A 22,037-nucleotide genomic window follows, 5' to 3' on the forward strand; every position below is an offset into this window, starting at 1 on the left:
CAGTTAGCTAGTCCGTATAATTCTGAGGGGTGAACTAGAGTTTTCGTTAAGGAATCCTAAGTTTTATAATCAAGTAATCTTTAATATGTTGGGGAAAAACAAATTTCTGGATAATGTATTTTAGCCTGTCAATTTAAAAGGTTTATATCAAGGTTCACTGTGAAAAGGTTCACTATAACAGCTAAAGAGATACCGATCTGCTGTGGGATTCTTGATAAATTAGATCCCCATTGCTACAAGAAAGGCAGAGCTGTTGGTCGGATTCCATTGTTGTTCTTCGATGAACTTTCCCTTTGTTACTATTTAACCGTCGATTTCTTTTCTTCCATGGTGGTGTTTTGTGGGTTTGATTTTATACTTACTGGATCCATGCTAAGGGTATAAACGACTGTAAAGTTACAGTATCCTCAATGTTTTTTCCTATCTTAATTTAGGGATGATATGCTTAAAAATACATCACATATCTAGTGTTAAACCGTATACACCAGGTTAACTTTATAGGAAAATCATTGATACGTTTGTCCTATCGTTTGTTACTTGTCCACCATCTCTGTATCACTTATCAGCAGCAAGGCAATTTTTGTTCAGGGCATTGTTGTGGGATTTTATGCTTAATTTATCTTCTCTTGTTTACTATGCTCTACTTATTATGACAATAAAATTTTTCTCCATTTAATGATAATTCATTTCTACTTACACATTCAAAGGTTCACTGTGAAAAAAATTAGAGCACATGAGGAGAAATGTGTTTTTTCATAATAAAAACTTGAACAATAATCTACCTCGGAAATATTTATGAATTAGACACTTTTTTTAAGACTAACTAAATCAATTTAAATAACTTAAAACTGTTAGAGTATCAAATAATATTTAATTTATTATCTATTTGAATAATACATTTTTGAGCATTAGATATTACAATCCCAAAATCCTTTCAAATAAAAATATTAAAGTTTCTTGCAGATTTTTAGGTATAATGTCAGATATTTTGTAAATGTTATCTGGCAATGAGTTCTTCAGTATAATCTGAAATTTTTGTGATAAGAATTTAATACTTTTTGAAAATAATAACAGCAAAACATTACAAAAAATAATAAGAATATAAAGTACTTCCCCACTAAAATTAGATGATAATCTAAAAGTATAACATCAGGAGTAAAAGGAAACTAAATAAAAACTTACACAAAAAATCCATTTAACTGCTGGAGGAAACATCTGTTTAAATGATAATCCAAACTTATGAGTAGATTAGTTAATTAGAAAGTTAAATATGCCTCTTTCTAAACCACTTGCATTAAAATGTGGAATAAAATTTTATCATCATATAAAAGTTTGTTGCCAAACTATGCCATACCTTTTCTTTTCTTACTTTCTTTCAGCTTTTCAATACCTGTACAAGAGTTTTATGTTACTTAAGGTAATTTTGCAATAAAATTTTAATAAAGATGGAACCCCCAATAATCTTAATTAAAAATAATAATAAATGAAATGTTGGAATTATACTTCAGTAATAGATTATAATTATTTCCATTATATCTTACTATGAAAAACAAAGAAATCATAGCAACTGATTAATGAATTTAATATGAATAGAAACATGAGACCCAAGTATTATTAGAAAGAGCCCTTACAGGAGAAGATGTGATATTAATTCAATACTACTGTGGTTAAAATTACATCATAACCAAAATAAAATAATTTCATTGTAAAAGTGTTACTGAATCTCCTTATGACGAAAACATTTGAAATCAAAAAATGGTAAATAATACAAGCCCCCTAAAAAACTCTTACGGTGTGAAGGTATCCCTAATAAAACAATTATTTGTCTCAAATCTGAAAAAAATTGTATGTACAAAGGTTCACTCATCATGGGGCTGTTTTAATTATAGAATAATAATTTTTTTTTGCTGTGCGACAAAAAGTTACAATCGGTTTCTTCTGATGAAACCATAAGCAAATAATATGTTAAAATATGGATGGGGGTCATCCAGTGATGACCTCCCCCACAAAAACAAACGGTAAATGATTATAATAACAGTAAATATCCATGTTAATAAACATACTTATAGTAACAACCAAGATCCATTAAACACTCATTATGTTAAAAGCATTATGTGTTTACAAGAGATTTTATGTATTTAATAAAAAAAAAGCATGCAAAGTGAATGTGTTGGACAGATGTGGTCTGTAGCTTGGACAAGTTATAAAACCCAGAATAATAAATTGCAAAATAATATTACTTTAAATATTTGTTGCTCTTGATGATTAAGTAGATTGCTTGTTTTTTTTCTCATGTTTTTCTAAACCAGTTATTTTTATATTTTGAAACAGCCCTAAGATGAATGACCCTTGTAATTTTAAAATTGTTTTTTTTTTGGATTCAGAACAAATGATTATTTTTTGGGGGGATACCTTCACACTGTAAGTGTTTTTCAAGGGTTTGTATTAATCAGCACTTTTTTTAATAATGCTTTTGTCGTAAAAAGATTCACTAACATTTTTACAATGAAATTATTTTTTTTTTCATCACCTTTGTCACAATATATATGATGACATAAAGTAAATAAAAAACACTGCTATTTTATCTTTAGATTGTAGTTGTCAATTTTCCAAACAAAAACATTTAATATACACATATGTATATAATCTTTTAATTTTTATTATTATTACTTACTAATCACTGAATCAATAGATATCTTTTTTCTGTTTTTTTCCAATTGTATACATTGCAATTTGTTCAACTAGTGAACGTCTCAATTACCCCCCCCCCCCCCCGTGGGAGAGAAGAAAACCCGCTTTGTGTCATGTCTGGTTGCCACACACCCCCAACTAGTGAACAGTAAGCAACTCCTCTATGGCCCAGTGAGATGAAGATGACATGTAAACAGTGATATGTGACATGTAAATGAAGAGACTTCATTTACTTCAGGCCAACATTCCTCAGACATGTGGTTAATTGAACCCCAACCACCAAAATACACTGGTATCCACTGTCTGGTATTCAGATGTGTACAATAGCAATTAACGTTTATTAGAATTTTGAACCTCAAAACCTTCAACTTTTAAATCAGCTGTTAAACATCTGATTTGCTATAATGAGTAACTACTAGATCAGTTCAGTGGGCTAAGTATGTGTATTATGATAAGGATAACATTACCTTATCATAGACAGCCAGTCATAATTCAGCTGTAATTTTACTGTGTTTACCTATCTAAATCATAATAAAACATAAAAAGTATAATAATGATCTTTACTATTATTTTTTTTTGTTAACTATTCATTAATTCCAATTTAATTACTTGTATATTTATTTATTATTAATTTTATATTTAATTAATATATACATATATTTATTTATTTAATTTTATATTAGATTAATTTTTTTTTATATTTAATTTAATATTTTTTTATAATTGTTTAACTCATGTTGTATTATACTTATATGTATAATTTATTAAAAGGTTTTTTCATAACCTTTTTATTCATTCTAGTATTATCTGAACCCTGATAGCTGGCGCCATCTGACAGAATATACATGGAAAAATGGAGGTTTCAATTTTTCTTAATGAGAAAGAGCAAAACATGTGATTGTAGCGTTCATTATCTGACTAAATATGAGGAAAACATAATTTATTTTTTATAAAGCCAACTTAAGTTGGCTGTTGGAGAAAAATAAAAATGGCAGATTCATTTTGCGTGATGAGAAATATTAAAAACATGTAAAGCATGTCAATCATGAATGAGCAAAGCTATACTGTTATAAAATAACACTTATTTTTCATTTTTTTGTGTTTTTTTTTGGCAAATATTCACCTGACTCCCAAATGGGAGTTTTGATTAATTAGTAAATATACACCATATTAAAAAAATAATAATATTTATTAATAAATGATAATAAAATTTAAAATTAAAAAATTTAACTAACAAATATTATTTTGTATACGTCAGAGCTAAAATGAAATTTAGTTAGATATTGTAATAATAAAAATTTGATGAACAGCATGAACAATGTTATGATTGTAAACTTATAGTAAATTTCAGCTCAACCACCACCAACACTCAGAAATGTTGCTTCCTTCTGTATCCAAAATTCAGTCTTACACTGTTTCATTGCTTGAAATGAATCAAACGATTGGCTTTTTTATTACTAAAAAAAACTAAACTCAGATGAAAAGAAATGTTCCCTTAATTCATTCTAATATCACATAATCAGAATTTACTTCATTAGTCATTAAGTTTAAAATATTATTTATCACAATATAAGATTCTGTTCTCTCTATGTAATGCCATTATTAAAAATTTATTATTGATATTCTTTCAATATTTATAAATGATAAATTATCAGTCAATCAATATTTATTTTGTTAAATAATTAAATTCTTCATTCCACAGAAGAAAAATCAAATCCAATAAAAGAAAAATCATAAATATGAGTGCGCTACAACAATCACATACTTCTATGAAAATCAAACCAATCAAGAATTAATTACGTGTTCATTTATTCATTCTGTTCTTAAAAACAAAGCATATAATTTTAAAATAATATATACTATGAAATAATTCTTGTAAATTATCCAAGAAAGATTGTCTTTTATCATTTGTTAAGCAACTAACTCTAATTAATGATTTTTAATTAAACTTTTAAGATTAAATTTTAAACTTTGATTCAAATAAATCTTTGAATACAAATAAGAAACTTTATATGTAATTTTGATTAAACTTTGCTAAAGTCTTTCTCTGGTATCTCTAAACCTTTGTCAGCTAACCGCTGAAGCAGATTCTCATTAGAATTAAAAATTAAAAAATGTTAATGATCTTTTAGTTATTTAAATTGAAATACAAAAAGTTAGATCGATTTTTTTTTTTAGGCGATTAATTCATCACAGAAGTTAGTGTGTGAAATATGCAATGTATTGCAAGCATAACACAAGTGCCAAATATGATAAAATTCAATAATTTTTATAAAATTGATATCAATAAAAAAAGTATTATTTTTATTTCTTTGATCAAAGAGAATTAAGAATATTTCCATTTAATCCTACAAATAGTCTTCATTTCTTAATGCATGTACATAAAATAAAGTAATATTAATTTTTATATGACGTAACATCTTATTCTGTTACAGATGCTGTCACAAGATCTGCATTCTTCTTCATATTGGCTACAGTTCTATTGTTTTTTGGAGAGTTCTGTTGCCTTTTTGGGCAATTAGTTAGAAATAAGAGACTTTATACATTTATATCTGGAGTTGTATTCATTATTTCAGGTAAAATATTTTATCATTCCAGTAAAGTAATTAAATAAAATTGAAAAAATAATTCTACATTATTTATTTTAATGTGTTTATTTTTAAAATTTAATTCATTATAGTTTTTTTATTAAAAAACTTCTGAAATTAAATACATTTATGTAATCTGATGTACTATATGAATATTGAATATGTATAAAATATATACATCTATTTATATTGTATGAATATTATATTATATCTTATATATATAAATATTTATTTGCTTGTCTGTCCCATATGCGTTCCTATGCCCGTGAAGGTGTCTGAATTAGTTTGGATCTGTTAGGTGGCGCAAGGGTCAAGATATTTCAAAAAATTGTATTTTTGGTCCAATTTGGCTCATATTCAGCATATATATATCAGTTATATGAAAAGAAATATTTTTATAAAAATTGGATCCACTAGCTGGCGCTGGAGTCAAGATATTTCAAAAAACTGTATTTATGATTTGATTTGACTCATATTCATTACATATTAGTTACATGAAAAAAAAATATTTTGGAAAAAATTAACCCACTAGGTGGCACTGTGGTCAAGATATTATGAAAAATTATTTATGGTCTGATTTGACTAATATTTAGAATATGTATTAGTTAATTGAAAAGAAATATTTTTGCAAAAAATGGACCCGCTAGGTGGCACTGGGGTCAAGATATTATGGAAAATTGTACAGGGTCATTCACGGGAACCGGATGTTTTTAAAATAATCATAAAAAATTGAATATTTACTTTAAAAAAGTTTTATTGGTACTGAAACACTTGTTAAATCAAAGCATTTGTTACTTACTCATGAACGAAAAATTATGTCCGGCAAGTGATGTCCATTTTGGGCAATGCGTTGTTGTAGCCTTTCACGGTAACTGGCCTCAATTCTTTGCAGCATGTCTACATCAATCTGGGTGATGACAAATTGCGATCTTTAGGTCCTCCAAAGTACGCGGTTTATTGCCGTACACACGCGATTTCAGAAACCCCCACAGAAAAAAATCACAACTACTCAAGTCGGGGGACCGAGGGGGCCAAGGAATGTCGCCGAATCTGGAAACAATCCGTCCAGGAAACAAGTTACGGAGAACAGCCATCGTTGCCCTCGCTGTATGCGCTGTAGCTCCATCCTGCTGGAATAACACATTTTGAAAATCGATTCCCCGGTTTCGTAACTCAGGGATGAAAAACCTATTCAACATCGCAATGTAACGATCAGCTGTTAGTTACGGCAGCGTCATTTTCTTCAAAAAAATATGGTCCAATAACACCGACCTTTCCTATTGCACACCAGACAGTCACCTTTGGGCTATGAAGTGGTCTCTTGTGAAGCCGATGTGGGTTTCTTTCTGCCCGATACAGGCAATTCTGTTTGTTGACGAAGCCATTCGGATGAAAACGGGCTTCGTCACTCATTAACAATAACAAATTTTCATTTTCTTCAAAAACGGTAAGCATTTGTCGACAAAATTGTAATCGCTGCGTGAAATCTTGCTCGTTTAACTGCTGCACGACGGCTATCTTGTAAGGATGGAAATGCAGGTCTGTATGCAGAATTCGTCTTACCGTACTTGTGCTCATTTGAAGCGCTGCTGAATACCTCTGAATAGAGCGGGGTGGGCTTCTGACAATGCCTTCCCTTACTCGTTCGATGTTCTCCGGAGTGCTAGCAGTTCATCGGGGACCCGGTGGTTTTTTCTTCAATATTGAACCGCGTGTTCGAAGGTTGTTTACCCATTGCAATATTGTGTTACTAGAAGGGACACTTGCATTACGATGGATATTAAACTGACGGCGGAAATCTCGCTGAACAGCAGTTACGGATTCGTAATTTCGCACAAAACTGTCATACGCGTACAGGCATTGGTCTAGCGTCCACAGCTCCATCTCAACGACTAAAATGTAAATGCTATGAACAAAGGAAACGTCAGACAACAGCCACGTGCCCCTCCCACCACGAACGCCCGAGTACAACCCACTTCAAAAACATCCGGTTCCCGTGAATGACCCGTTATATATGATCCAATTTGGTTCATATCCAGAATATGTATTAGTTAATTGAAAAGAAATATTTTTGCAAAAAATCGACCTGCTAGGTGGTTTGGGATTGAGATATTTCGAAAAATTGTATTTATGGTCCGATTTTACTCATATTCAGAATATGTTACATGAAAAGAAATATTTTTGTAAAAAAGGGAATAAAAAGAAGGGAAGGGATGAAGATCGGAAAAGGGAAAGAGGGAAAAAAGGAAAGGTTAAATTTTGTGATGTTCTATAATGTTCAGTTTTTTAATGTTTTATCAAACTTTCATTTGTGTTCGTTTAATCTATATATGTACTCAAATCTAGCAATAGTAAAGCATTGCTGGGTCAGTAGTATATATATATATATATATATATATATATATATAAATTGATATTGGCTTGCATAAAAATTATATACAAACATAAGTGCTTGTATAGTTTATACTAGGTATATACAAGTAGCTTCAACATTGAGATTTTTTAAATTACAGGATCTCATGAACCAATTTTATTAATTTTAAATAAAACACATAAATATTCTCACTTTAAATTTTATGAGAGGTTAAAGCCCCAAAACAGTATTTTCTAAGCATTCAAAGCAGAAATTGTAAATACCTATAATTAAATATTTATTTTAATTATAATAAGATAGGTTGTATTATACCATATGTTTCAAACAACACAGTTGAACCTACTGATTGTAAAATCATCTGTAAAATTGCATAGTTGTGGTTGTGGCAAGTCAGCTACCATTGTTGAAGTGGCACATATCTGAATACTACATGTCCCTCTATTTTTCTGTTTAGTCTCTGGAATTACCAACATTAGCCTCTGAAAACATATGTTAGCACACATACATACATTAGCCTCTGAAAACTAAATCAACCCACTCGTCATCACAAATCAGCTGATTTTGAAGTCAAGAGTTCTAAGGTTCAAATCCTAGTAAAGGCCACCACTTTTATACAGATTTGAATACTAGGTCATGGATACCAGATTTCTTTGGTAGTTGGGTTTCCATTAACCACACATCTCAGGAATGGTCGACCTGAGACTGTACAAGACTACAACACTTCTTTTACATTCATACATAACACCCTCATTCATCCTCTGAAGTAATATCTTACGATGGTTCCAGAGGCTAAACAGAAAAAGAGAGAATATTACTTGTGAGCTCACAGATGCACGCATACATGCATGATATCTATCTAAAATTTTAACCAAAATTCAAAACAAATGTCTGCGTTTTTCACTGATATAAAATTTAACTTTTTAGCTTCTTTTCAAAATATTATTCTTTGTTAATAATGAACATTTAGATATTAGTCCTTAAAATGATTTTAAAAAATATTGAAATCAGTATTAAAAAAAACTAGAGAGGCTAGAATCAGAAGTCAAGTATAATCAATCATAAAAAAATAACTTGATTATTTAAAACATTCAGACACAAAAATATTTATTTTGTGTAGCAGTTTTTTTTAACTTTTTTGTTGGTGTTTTAGCTTTATTAAAATTACCATGCTTTGCTTAATTTGTTTGGCAAATGGAAAACAGTATTTCAATTGTTTTCATTGTTATCTAAACTAACTAAAAAAAAAAATAAAATTTTTTTTTTTCGATGATAAAGATATAAATAAGTTTATTTAGATAAATTGAAGATTATCTAATAAAAATTAAAATAATTTGACATAATTTTTTTTAATAAAAATATTGGAACCTCCAAAACATAATTTGAAATTTTTTAATCATTTCACTCTGAAAAATATAATTAAGAACCTTTTTTTTTGAGATTTACAATTAAAATTAAAAGATTAAATCAACTTGTTAATTTTTGTATTAAGTTTCAACTGAATCTCTTTCTCTTTGTAGTGACTGATTAATAAAGTATATAAATTCCTTTAAGTATTTCCATTGTGCTAAAAAATTTAATAAAGTAGAAGCTGTGTGGATAACAGCAAGAGTTAAGTACTACAGAGAAAAACAGCGTTACTGAAATTAGTTTTAGCAAGTGACATTATACTTCAGCTTTTAAATCTTTATTTAACATTTCATCTGAAATAAAATAACACAAAAGAAAAAAGGAAAACATTTGGAAATCTTTCAGATGTAGTTGTAATGAAAGATGTAAAGTAAAAAACAGAAAGATTTAGAATGAAAGCGTTTCAAAAGGATAACAAAAAAGTGATAAAAATGTTTAAGCCAATGAGGAAGATAATTAAACTTTTTAGGGCTTATTCTAAGGACGATCAAGTCCTTTAAGATCTTCTAAACCAATAGGAAATCAGAATCAATTTCAATAATTAATAATGCTAACTTAAAACATTTTTTAAATGCATTGGTATAATTATTTAAACAAACTTTCGTTTAATTCAGATTGTTTTATTTGTAGAAAACTCTAGTCTAGGGCTAACTATTATAACCCAGGATCATCAGTCCAGGATGAGTTTTAATTTGAGCCTGACAGCAGAATGTTGGCTAGGATACAATATTGAAGAGTCAGTAGCATTAACTATAATTGATACAATCTGACCTCAACTGTCAATCTTCCATATTAAACGCTTGTAAGGCACTAACCCTTTGCACCATCCCAACCGGACTTCATATTTAAATGATATTAGAAAAGTAACATATGAATTTTTTTTTTCTTATTCAAACATGATATATAACTGTACCTTTCCTAAAATCTAAAATTTCAATGGCATCCATTATTCCTACTATAAAAGACTCAACTCCCACATTTGGAATGTACTTCCATATGGCTGTGAAACATGGACTGGTCGCTAAGAAAAACAAAAGGTTTAAGGCAATCAAAATAATTGTGCAGGAGACTGGAAAAGATTAAATCAACACGGTGAAAAATAAAATAGTGGTGAGAAGAGTTAATGAGAGTAGGAACTTAATCAGAACAATTCAGAATAATAAGCTAACTGGGTGGAACAGATCATTAGAGAAGAAGGATTATTTAAAATTCTGCTTGAAGAATCAGTAGAAGTTGCAAAAATAAAGAGGGTGTAAAAGAGTAAAAATTATACATGAACCAAAAAGAAATTAAGGTTATGAGAATGTTAAAGAGCTGGGAATATATGAGATTGGAAATAGACACGGACATGGTGCAAATGGTCTGCCTCAGCACAGATAACCAACGATATGATGATGATGATGATGAAAATGATGGTGATATAAGTCAGGATCAGTAGGGGACCACATTATTATTCTAGGATGTGTGCTTTTAAGGCAAAACAGATCTCAGATCCCTGCATGACTCATAGTCTACTTTACTAGTGTTACTGTATAACTATTTAACTTTACTTTGTTATATTGCTGTGGTTAGTTCCTTCCTGATCTCAGTCAGTTACAATTTATAAATTTATGTTTTGTTTAATAAATTTACTCATCATTTTCAATTATTCATTACCCCCAACCACAATCATGAAACATAATTGTGATTATAATGTTATTATGTTTTTAACTGATACTTTTATTTGTTACTTATTACATAATAATTTAATTAAATATGGTATTTAATAAATAAATATTTAACAACTGTGATTTAGAAAAATAAACCAAATGTATGTTTTTATTTCATTACTGTATTTTGTCTATGTATTTATTTATTTATTTATTTACTGATTTTGTTTATTTAAGGTTTGTTGATGCTGATTGGACTCGTAATGTATATCAGTATATTTAAAGCAGAAATTGGTAGTAAATTGCGACCACGATCACAATTGCAACCACCAATGTTTACATTTCAATATGGCTACAGGTGAATAAACAAATTTTTTGTGCGCAGAATAACATTTGCTTACAATTTTAAATTTATATATTTTCATGGAAAGATTAATAAAAATCTAAATTAAATTATTTGAACTATGAAAGATTTTATTTAAATTTGCAGAAAAAAAATTAAAAAGTAATTTTCATCCAGTTTAATAAAATTAATTCCAATTTTATTATAGAAGCAGTTACGAAATAAGTACACATAAAGATGAAACAGATCTTAATTATATTCTCACTATTTATTTTCTGATTCCAGTTTTTCTACACACTTAATTGCTGATTTATATAATAGTATATACATATATAGTATATTACACGGTGTATACTACATATGATATTATTTAAAAATGTGTTTGTTTAGTTAAATGAAAAAACAAAAGCCATGAAATTTTTAATGATAAATAAAAAGTTTCTTTGAATATAAGTTTTAAAACTCATGTCATAATGCTATCAGTCACTTTCAAGTATCTTCAGTAACTAGTGCTGCAATTTTATTGAAAATCATCATTATGTGAGTTTTAAAACAAATTATTTTGATTTTGTTTTAATTTAGTTTATTATTCATGAGTATCAGTTTTGCATAATTTTCACCACCTTCTTTTGTAACAAAAACACTGCAAATTACTATAAATGTATTGCTTTTTAATCTGGAAAAGGTTTATGATGTTCAATAACAAATTTATCATTTATATTATTTATGTTTAGTATAAAATAGCCACTTGAATTAAAGGTAAAAATATTTAGTTATTCAAATTTAAAGAAAGGATTTAATGATATTCACTTTCTGCACTTTTTTTGGGCAATTCCTTTCAGAATTATCATAACAATTTTTTCCCTCCTGAATTTTATAAAGTAACTGTTCATGGATTTAAAAAGGAAGAAGAAAATAGACTGTTTGCTAGTTTCATAAATGTGACTTAAATAAATTTATTTATTTTCTATAGATTTATATAAAACAAGTCATTTTAATTTATTACAGTGTAAATCTTTTCAGGGGTTATTTGTGGTGAACTCTAAAAAAACAAAACATATCATCCTAGAATGTGAGTCCTGAAAATGAAAGCATTTGCACATTTTCAAAGCCTGAAGTTTCCTTTTTGGGGATGGTGACATTGCTGACTTGGTTGAAGCTCTGGAACTTATGTGAAATGCAGAACTGGTTGGGTTAAACAAATTTTCGAGAAAGCATAATAAATATCTATGGCGACTTCAGTAATGCATAGGATCTCAGCCTTTTATCTGGAAGTCTCAGATTTGAATCTTGATCAGTACATTTTTCTTATACTACAAAATTCCCATTTAACATCTCCACACATGCTTCAAGCTTATATGGTGAATTATTTGTCAACCAAGAATAAAACCTTATGATTGAAATGTACCTTAGGACTTATCTTCAGTCACTTATGTAATAATAAAAATAATAGGCAAGAAAAATGAGGTGCAGATAAGTTAAAAACACATCCAAACACATTTAGATATCTTGTCATACTACAATAAATTCAACCCTGCTTATTTTTTTTGTTTTAGTTTTTTATTGTACGTTAGTGGTTTTATGGCAATAGAAACTGCTGGAACATGTGCTGTATTTCTTTATATCTCATGGCAGCAGAAAGAATGGTCAAAGAAAAGAGTTGAATTACATGCAATGAATCATAGACGGAAACATTCAAATGCTTCGACAATAAACATTGATCAACAGCTGTATACAGGAGGTAATAAACACTCTTACATTTGTTTATCAAATATTTATATAACAATATAATGATGTATGTAAATTTAATACAAAAATTTAACAAATCTTCCAATATTTCATTGTTTGAGTGATCCAAAAAAAAAAATATTTTTGACAAAACATTTTTTTCAATTTTTTATGTAAATTTTGGTTTGAATATTTTTTATATCTTACACCTTTTATGTCTTACTTAGTCTGTGATTCTATAAAATGAACAAGAAAGAAAGCTAAAAAGACAGTTAAATAATTAGTTAATTAGTTGTGTGCCCAATGTTGGTACAGATCTACCATTGTATATTTACCTATGTTAATGATCTCAATGAAAATAAAAAAGTAAAAATAGTAAGTTTTGCTGATTTTATAAATGTTATTTACAAAGGATATTCTTATTAGAAACTGAAAGAAATTATTGCTGCTGCAATGAATCTGGAAGCTTGGTCTATGACAGCTTATACATTGCTTGTTACCCAAACTGAAAACATTCAGTTTGGTTGTCACGTGAAAGCAAATTGCTTTCTTGTAAATACAACATATTATTTTATGTTACTGGATGGTATTATACATTACTTTTAAATATTTTCTAATTTTGCTATTTGTACTTTATAAATGATTAAGTATTTTGCCATAAAAAGAAAAGTTATGATATATTTTTTAAATGTTATAAAAATGTAAGCCTGCTTATTCTCAACAAGTATTATAATTACATCAGCAAACGCTAAATGATAAATTAACTAACATTATAATTATCTGACATATATAAACATAGTTTATACTATATTGCGATTTTATTTATTGTAAAAATAAACACAGATAAGCCAAGTATTATAACTCAGGAAATGAGTTATCATATCAATAAACAGTATAGTTATACTGTTTGCTATGTACTCATAATTGTCAAATACAGGCAGGCCAATGTAAAAATAAATAATTACTCATAAGCTTATCTTATTGAATGCTTTAGTATAATCTAACTAACTAACTAGTTGTCCTGTATTTATTGATCCTCTAAGAGCATTTGTGTAAATTCTGTTTCTTTTATTACATTAAAAGAAATGAAGTTTCTTTTACTGTAATAAAGGTAAACTCTTGCCGTTTTTGATTGGGGACAACTTTTTGCAACTCACCACCGTTTTCCATCTTCTCAATAAAAAGTGGTCTGCGCCTCCATGTGGTGCAGCTGGATACCTTAGAAAAGTATGGTGAACTTTTCTTCGTGAACTAAAACAAATCCCTCTATAGTTAACAACTATAGTTGTAACTAGGGAGCAATTGCAAGGTTGACAACCTACAACAGTCAAATATGGAAAGTTTTTTAAGGAAAAATCCGCCGTCAAGCAAAGACTTGAAAAGACTGCACTTGGATTTGGCGGGCAGATGCAGATGAGTCGAAGCATCTGAACAAACCCAAAAATTGAAACCACAACACATAAACTACCTAGCAAACCACAACATTAATTCTTTAATAAAAGTTGGAAAACTCAAAACACATATATATACATTAACAAAACACAAAATATTAATAGCAGGACTACAAGAAATGAGAAATACTTCCCCGGAACCATTCAAATCACAAGGATTCAGAATATATAATAGATCTCCTGGTAATAAAGTCATGAAAAACTGCTCTATCTCTGAGACCAGATTCATAGCAAGCACCAAAATCCTAAACTCTGTTATCAACTTTAAAGCAATATCCCCCAGAATAGCCACACTCACAATAAAAGCATCTAACAAAATATATACAATAATAAACAGACATGCACCTACTAAAAATCAACAAAAGTAAAAAAGTCAACAAAGTAAAATCAAGACAAGAAGTGAACAAATGTTGGGAACTACTAGACCAAACAACTACCAACATCAACAACAAACACATCCAGATAGTGATAGGAGATTTCAATAGGAGATTCAATACCAACTAGGCAGAGAAAAGAAATACAGAGATGTGGAAGGAGAACATACAACACATAAATGTACAAACAAAATGGAATGAAATTAATAGAATATTACAGAAACCACGGAATGATATCTAAAGCTACATACTTCTTACAAAAAACCTGTAAACTCAAAACCTGGAAACACCTGACTGGAAAAAAAGAGAATGGCAACTAGACCACGTATGCATGGACAAGAGCTTCCACAAACAGATACAGAACATACAGAGTGCTAAAAGGCAAGGACATAGGATCAGATCACTACATGGTCAAAATAAAAATGATTTTCTCCTCACAAAAGAAAATACCATAAACCACTAAAAACAAAAAGGAATACAATACAGACATCCTAATAAATAACCAAAACTACCAAGAGGAACCAAAAATATTAGCGAAAAAGAATTAACTAAACTTACAACAAAACTAAAAGTTTCAGCAAAACACACTGCTCCAATCCAGCCAAGAGCCAAGCACCAATGGTGGAATAAAGATTGTGACATCACAATAGAGAAAAGAAACCAAAGTTGGATCAAACACCAATGTGACCAATCAGAGGAATCTCACTTGAATCTAACAAAACAAAAAAAAGAAACCCACAAAACAATAAGATACACCAAAAGACAATTCCAAAAAGACCTACTAAAACAAATCGAAACTGAAAGCGATAAAAATAATACAAGGGAATACTATAGAATGTTTAAAACAAAAATACGAACCACCAACTCTAATCTTAAAAGATGAAGATGGTAAACCCTCGTATGATAATAAACAAAACACAGAAATATTACCTACATCATTCAAAAAACTACTAAATTGTGAAGAACCCAAAGAACTCTTCCAAATTGACACAAACACACTTATCAAATCAAACCAAAAACAAATAAATCCACCTACACTAAAAGAACTAAACCAAGCATTAAAGAAATGAAAAATCACAAAGCAAGCAGGGAAGACCAGACAGTGGTAGAACTTTGGAAATACTCCTCCAAGGAGACTAAACAATCACTTCTAGAAAATCTCAAAAAAATCGGGAAAGAAGAAAAATTACTTAAACACTGGACAACTGCACTCATACACCCACTACACACAAGAAAGGAGACAAAATCAATACCAAAATCTACAGAGGAATTTCACTGTTAGATTGCATATATAAAATACTCTCAAGAATAATCCTGAATAAAATAAAAGATCAACTCAAAAATGAACTGGGAGAATATCAGGGGTGATTTAGACCATGGAGAAGCTGTCCTGAATAAATAATCACTCTCAAATTAATAATGGATGTCCACAAAATGAAACAAATACAACTAATAATATCATTCTTAGATTTCCAAAAGGCCTATGACAGTATTCATAGACCATCAATGCTGAAAATACTAAGAAACCTTGTATTACACCCAAAACTAGTAAAAATTATAGAACTCACGTTAACTGACACATACTCCAAAATAAAATTTTGAGAAACATCAGAACCATTCCTAATCAAAACAAGTTTAAGACAAGGAGATGGACTATCCCCACTGCTCTTCAACTGCGCCCTAGAATATGTAATGAGAGAATGGTACAAAAAAGACCCACCACATGTAACAATTGAAGTAAGGAAACATGTAAACCATATCAAAGTAAACTGTCTAAGATTTGCTGATGACCTAGCATTTCTAGCCAATAACATCGCAGAAGCTAGAATCCAAATAACTTCATTGGAAGAAGCAGGAAAAATAGGCCTAAGAATATCATATGAAAAGACCAGAATAATGGTCATAAATCCCATGGTATTGAACCACATAATCATAAACGGACACAAAGTCATGCTAGTTGAACGGTTTTAAATATTTAGGAGAAAATATCACATGTGACCTCAAAGAAAAACTAAACTGGAAAAAAGAACACAAAAGCTCACTGCACAAAATACCACCAAAACAATATGTAACAAAAGATACATCTCAATAGATACCAAACTCAAACATTACAAAACTGTAATCAGACCTACATAATAAGATCCAACATTTCCTACCCAACAGAGATGCAAAGAACAGAAAGAAGAATTCTAAGAACATGCATAAATAAAAGATGACTTACTGATGGGGGAGAACAGAGACTCATACCAAACCAAGAGGTACATAAAGATTTAGAACCAGCCCTAGACTACTTTAGAAAGAAAAGAATCTCCTTTTTTGGGCACTTAATAAGAACAGAACCAAACAGGCTCGTCAGGAAACTGGTCGAGAAATACTGGATAATGTCCAACTTGGATCACCGAAATTAAACAGGATATGCAAGAATTAGAAATCACAATAGAAGATTTACAAAACAAAACTGACAATATAAAAATACTAAAAGAAGCAAACTCCAGATTAAAAATTAAAGAAAAGAAAACAAAAACGAGGGTTTGTTCAGAAGAACTCAAAAAAGCAAGGTCTGAAAGAATGAAGAAATATTGAAAAACAATCAAGAAGAAAATTAAAAAGAAAAGACGAACAAGAGTTGACTAAAGTGGTCCACTGTCACCTCAAAATCCTCAAAAAAAAAGAAAGTAAACTCTTCAGAGTTTTACACAGAAGTTCAAGATTTGATTGAGAAGAATAATTACATTTTATAACCGGTTGTGTGTTTTTAGTGTTTTATAATTATGAATGAACTTAAGTGTACTGTAGAAAACAAAAATTAAAATCACAGGCCACACAGGAAATAATAAATAATGTGTATGAGTTTATGTTACAAGATTTATGATCGATTTCTGAAGTCAGAAAAAGAAAATAAACATCTGATTCACATTAAAAAATGTGAGAAAAGAACAACAGCTGCGTGTGGGGTATCATGATTTCAAGTCCAAAGAGTGAGAAAAGAGAAAAAGCAGTTGCTAGAATAATTAGCTGAAAATCTTCTTTTTTTTTACTTCTTTCTTTAATCCAATAAAATACAACCCCATGAAATGTCAATAAGACTCAATAACTTTGACAAGTGTGTGGTGAGACAAACTCAAAAATTTCATTTTAATAAAAATTGGAAGGTGTATTGTGGTAAAGTTAAGGAAACAGAAGCTGAATTATGCCTATATAATTATGAATAATGCGTGTATAATTATGAATATATGTGACAAGAACACATTGTTAACAATACTATGGAATCATTTATTATTTCTTTACAAGAAGATAGTGAAAGTGACAATGATGATTACAATGACGGTTACCTGGAAAATTCTAATATATTCTGCTAAGTTGATAGCATTCACCCCCTTTAAGTAAAATATTTTTATTTTGTTTAAACATTTAAAAATGTTACAGCAGTTTCTGCTGTAATTTCCAATTCCATTATTTAGTGTATTTAATTGTTATCTTGCATTAACTTTTAAATATCTGTTTGAAAATAAAATGGAACACCAGCAATCAATGAAGGTAATACATTTTGATTTCAATGTTATACCACTTTATGTGTAGGCCTACTGTTGTACAGTTCCCAAATTCATATAAGCACTTCTGAATTCTTGTCACGTTTACCATTTTGAAAAATGCGTAACATATTTTTTCACAGAAAATGGTTGGGTACTAATTAAATATTTTTCAGTGAGCCAATTAAATCAGACATAATTTATTTATTTATTTAAATCAAATTAAATTTAAATGTAATAATGTTTAAAGTATTAACTACACATTGAGGTGATTGAGATTTCAAAAAATGTTCTGTGATCCAATACTAACACCACAATGCATCTTTTGAAGTCCATTCACTGTTAGATAATGAAACAAATGAATTCACAGAAAAATGAAATCTGTGCTTTGTATGTAGCAGTATTCTGTGCTTATCTGTGTAGCTACTATATTAAAAATGTTATTAAGAAATGATGTTAAAGATAATCTCTTTATTTTTTCAACTCGCCCAATACGTATAAGTTGTCCTTGAAAACATTAATTTTTATATAACCAATCAATAAAAATCTGGAGGAGAATGAAAGATATAAAAAAAGTTTACTCATAGATCATATTCCGAAAAAAATTTAAAAGATCATGAACTAATTTACATGTTCAGCATAGCTGAACATTACATTACATTATTTTATTACACATACGTGTTAGAACCGTGTGTTAATGATACCATTCTTATCTCAAAAAAACTGTTTTCCAAAACATAAACACCTTCTCAATTGAAATATTTGAATCACCTGTAATAATCTGTTAAAGTCGGTTCTCCAAGCTCTTACACTATTTTAATCAAAGGTAGATGTAAATTCAGTTTTATTTATAGTCCTGCAAACATTTCTAAGATAGTTCCAAGTATATTAAGAAAGTTTTCTTAATGTTTGAAGAGATTGCAACAGCTTATAAATGTTTCACAAACTGTGATCATTTAAGATCAACAGACACCAATTTACAAACAATTACAGCATTTTTTACATAATCTAGTTATTAAAGAAGAGAAATTAGATAAATTAATCTATTATATTTTGTTAAATAACTAGATTTAGTTTTACCGAATATTTTATTTTACACAGTCATAGATATGTTTGGTCTGGCATCCTGCGTATGACTAAGATGTTACAAAATGTTCACAGTAATTATGCATAGTGTAATTACTGTGAACATTCAACACTTCATTATTCATTCAACACTTTGAGTCTGCTGATTTAGGCAGAGGAATGACATATTTCATTCACAATTTGAGGGGACAATCTTTTGGTCTCTATTGGATGCTCTCTTTATTACATTGTTATAGTTTTTAAATGTCATTTAAACGTAATTGAATCAATTTACATATCTCTGAAATGTTTGATTCTGTACAGAAATCATTTTTTATAATATTTTGGAGTAGGTTAAAACCTCCAGCATGTATTTGTAATCATGAATTAAAATAGACAAAAAATAAATTAAAAAAATTTTTTGTATGTTAGAAAGTTGCATTAATGAAAAATTGATTTTCATTAAATTAAAATTTTCTCACTAATGTTTTTAAGTATATAAAATTTTAAATCAGAAACAATCAGTAATAAACATTGTAATTTAGCAATTACCATTCCACCTATAGGTTATCACTAACATAATATACTAAAGTTCAATAATAACTTATTTAATTGGTTTTTTATGTTGTTTTTTTTTCAGCTCCACTTTATCCATGTAGAAGGCACCCATATTATCCGCCACCAGTTCTTGCAAATCATACAGGAGTTTCTCCTAGTATACAGCAACGTCGGTATTACCTTGATAGTGACGGACACGAAGATTCTTTAGTACAAAGTCCTATTGCAGTAAGTAGTAACAGATATTTAAATTGATCCATTCCAGTATAGAGACTTATCTTTTTATCTCATCATCTCCTAACTGTAACATTTCAAATATAAAAATAGCATTTCTGTCTACTGTCAATTAAGAACATTATAATACTCTATTTTGAAAATTAAACCAGAGTTCTTACTCATGTGTTATTGAAAAAGCTTAAATATTAAAAAGCTGTAAAATATATTATGCTTTATTGCTATTTTTGACAATGACTATTCCAAAATTGATGTTCAATTAGCTAATAAAATAGATAATAATTTTTTTTTTTTTAAATTGTAACATTTGACCCAAGAAGTGGTTAATTTACTACCTCATATGTACATTTCTTGTCCAGATAGATACCTAAACATCATTAACTGTACCCACAACAACCTTATTATAAATATAGTTATGTAATTATAACTACATATGTACTTATAGATTTGCACGAAGGTTAGAACTTCCATTTATAAAAATGATATTCCTATTTTAGGAATAAATAATACACTTTCTCATTCTGAATATGATGTTGTATTGACATTACATTCTTTATATATAAGCTTTTCATTCCAACTGCAATGTGCTATTTTAACAGAAATAACAGATAGCCGACCGACGTGTACCTCTGATATTTTGCAATTTTAATTTGCCTCATAATCTCTTTTTTCAGATCCTGAATTTAACAAAACAAATAAAACTGACATTCTTACTGGAGTACAATTTTATTTTGCTTAGGCACAGTTATTCAAACATTTTTTTTGTTAGAACATGTCATCAGCTAAAATTATTTATTATTTGATAAAATGACTCATTGAAAATTTTAACTCTGTATTGCAATTTCTGTTTCACATATATTACTTCTATAACCAATCTTTTAGAACCAGAGCAAACAAAAATGTATGTAATACCTTTACTAGAATATAAAATCTCAAATTAAGCTGTAAACTCAGTTATACGTTGACAGTTAGTCTTCATAGACTAACTGTCTATGAAAATCTATGTGTCTACTTTGAGATCAATTAAGTAAAAGTTTCATTAATTGAACTCAACTATCAAAATGTCATAACAGTATAAGTATTTAGATCTGCTTAAAATTAATAATATCTTTAGATAAATTTGAATAAAAATCTTGCACCAGCATAGAACAATTAATTTGTAAAACTATTTATAATACTTTCAACTAGAGTTTCTGGACTCATTGTTTGAATTCGTAGTTCCCAATGTCCAATGGAATGTGAACTACTGTTACTCAAGGACTTTCTCTTATCTAAAAAGACTAACTACAATATAGAATTAATTAAGTTATAAGAGTGGGAGAATCATTTGAAAGTAGCTGCTACCTGTAAGTAATAATTTTACAGGTAATAATTACCTGTAAGTAATAATGTTGTAGCACTACTTATCTATACACTGTTGGTAAAATAATAGTACTTTTAAGTTATTATTATAATTTTAAGTTATTTAATTTAATTCTACCAAAGATGGTATTATTATGTTTTAGAGGGTGAGTAATGTTTCTACTTCTTATTACACATTTGCGGAGACAAATGATAATTTTGATACAGTCCCAATTGAAGGAAGTGATTATATACCACGTCCATGGGATTTACCAAGAGATATAACGACTCACACTGTATCAACAACAGCAGATATTAATTCTTGTGATGACATCGGTGATTTCTCACCACATCCAGATTTTGTTACATTTGACCTTGATACTGTGCCTCCAATTAGAACTCCAGATGGACGTAGGAAGGATTATGATAGTCTTCGAAGGACAACGCCCGTTTGATCATATATGAAATCATATGATAATAATTATGATTATAATTATTATAACTGAAATGGACAGAAATATAGTCAATTTTATGACAGTTTTTAACAGAAGTTATGAGTATATTCAATTAATTAAAAATTACATTTTTTTATTAAACTGATAAAATCTAATTTACCATAAGTAGTTTTTTCTGGTAAAGAAGATTTGGAGAATTGTGTAAATCATGATGAAAATTTAAAAGAAAAATGAGGAACAGGATTCAGC

General features: G+C 29.1%; 1 protein-coding gene across 1 annotated transcript in view; it reads left to right on the plus strand.

Annotated features, from left to right (window-relative positions):
• stg1 (stargazin-like protein) overlaps nucleotides 1-21,788 on the plus strand; it is a 158,694-nt gene extending 136,906 nt beyond the window's left edge. Inside the window, exons 3-7 of the mRNA XM_075374573.1 lie at nucleotides 5,127-5,267; nucleotides 10,947-11,067; nucleotides 12,609-12,814; nucleotides 19,841-19,986; nucleotides 21,498-21,788. Of these exons, the coding sequence (XP_075230688.1) occupies nucleotides 5,127-5,267; nucleotides 10,947-11,067; nucleotides 12,609-12,814; nucleotides 19,841-19,986; nucleotides 21,498-21,788 (905 nt within the window). The remainder of the gene's footprint in view (nucleotides 1-5,126; nucleotides 5,268-10,946; nucleotides 11,068-12,608; nucleotides 12,815-19,840; nucleotides 19,987-21,497) is intronic.
• Nucleotides 21,789-22,037: the final 249 nt, after the last annotated feature.

Source organism: Lycorma delicatula, chromosome 9 (genome assembly GCF_047948215.1).
Source record: "Lycorma delicatula isolate Av1 chromosome 9, ASM4794821v1, whole genome shotgun sequence".
NCBI lineage: Eukaryota > Metazoa > Arthropoda > Insecta > Hemiptera > Fulgoridae > Lycorma > Lycorma delicatula.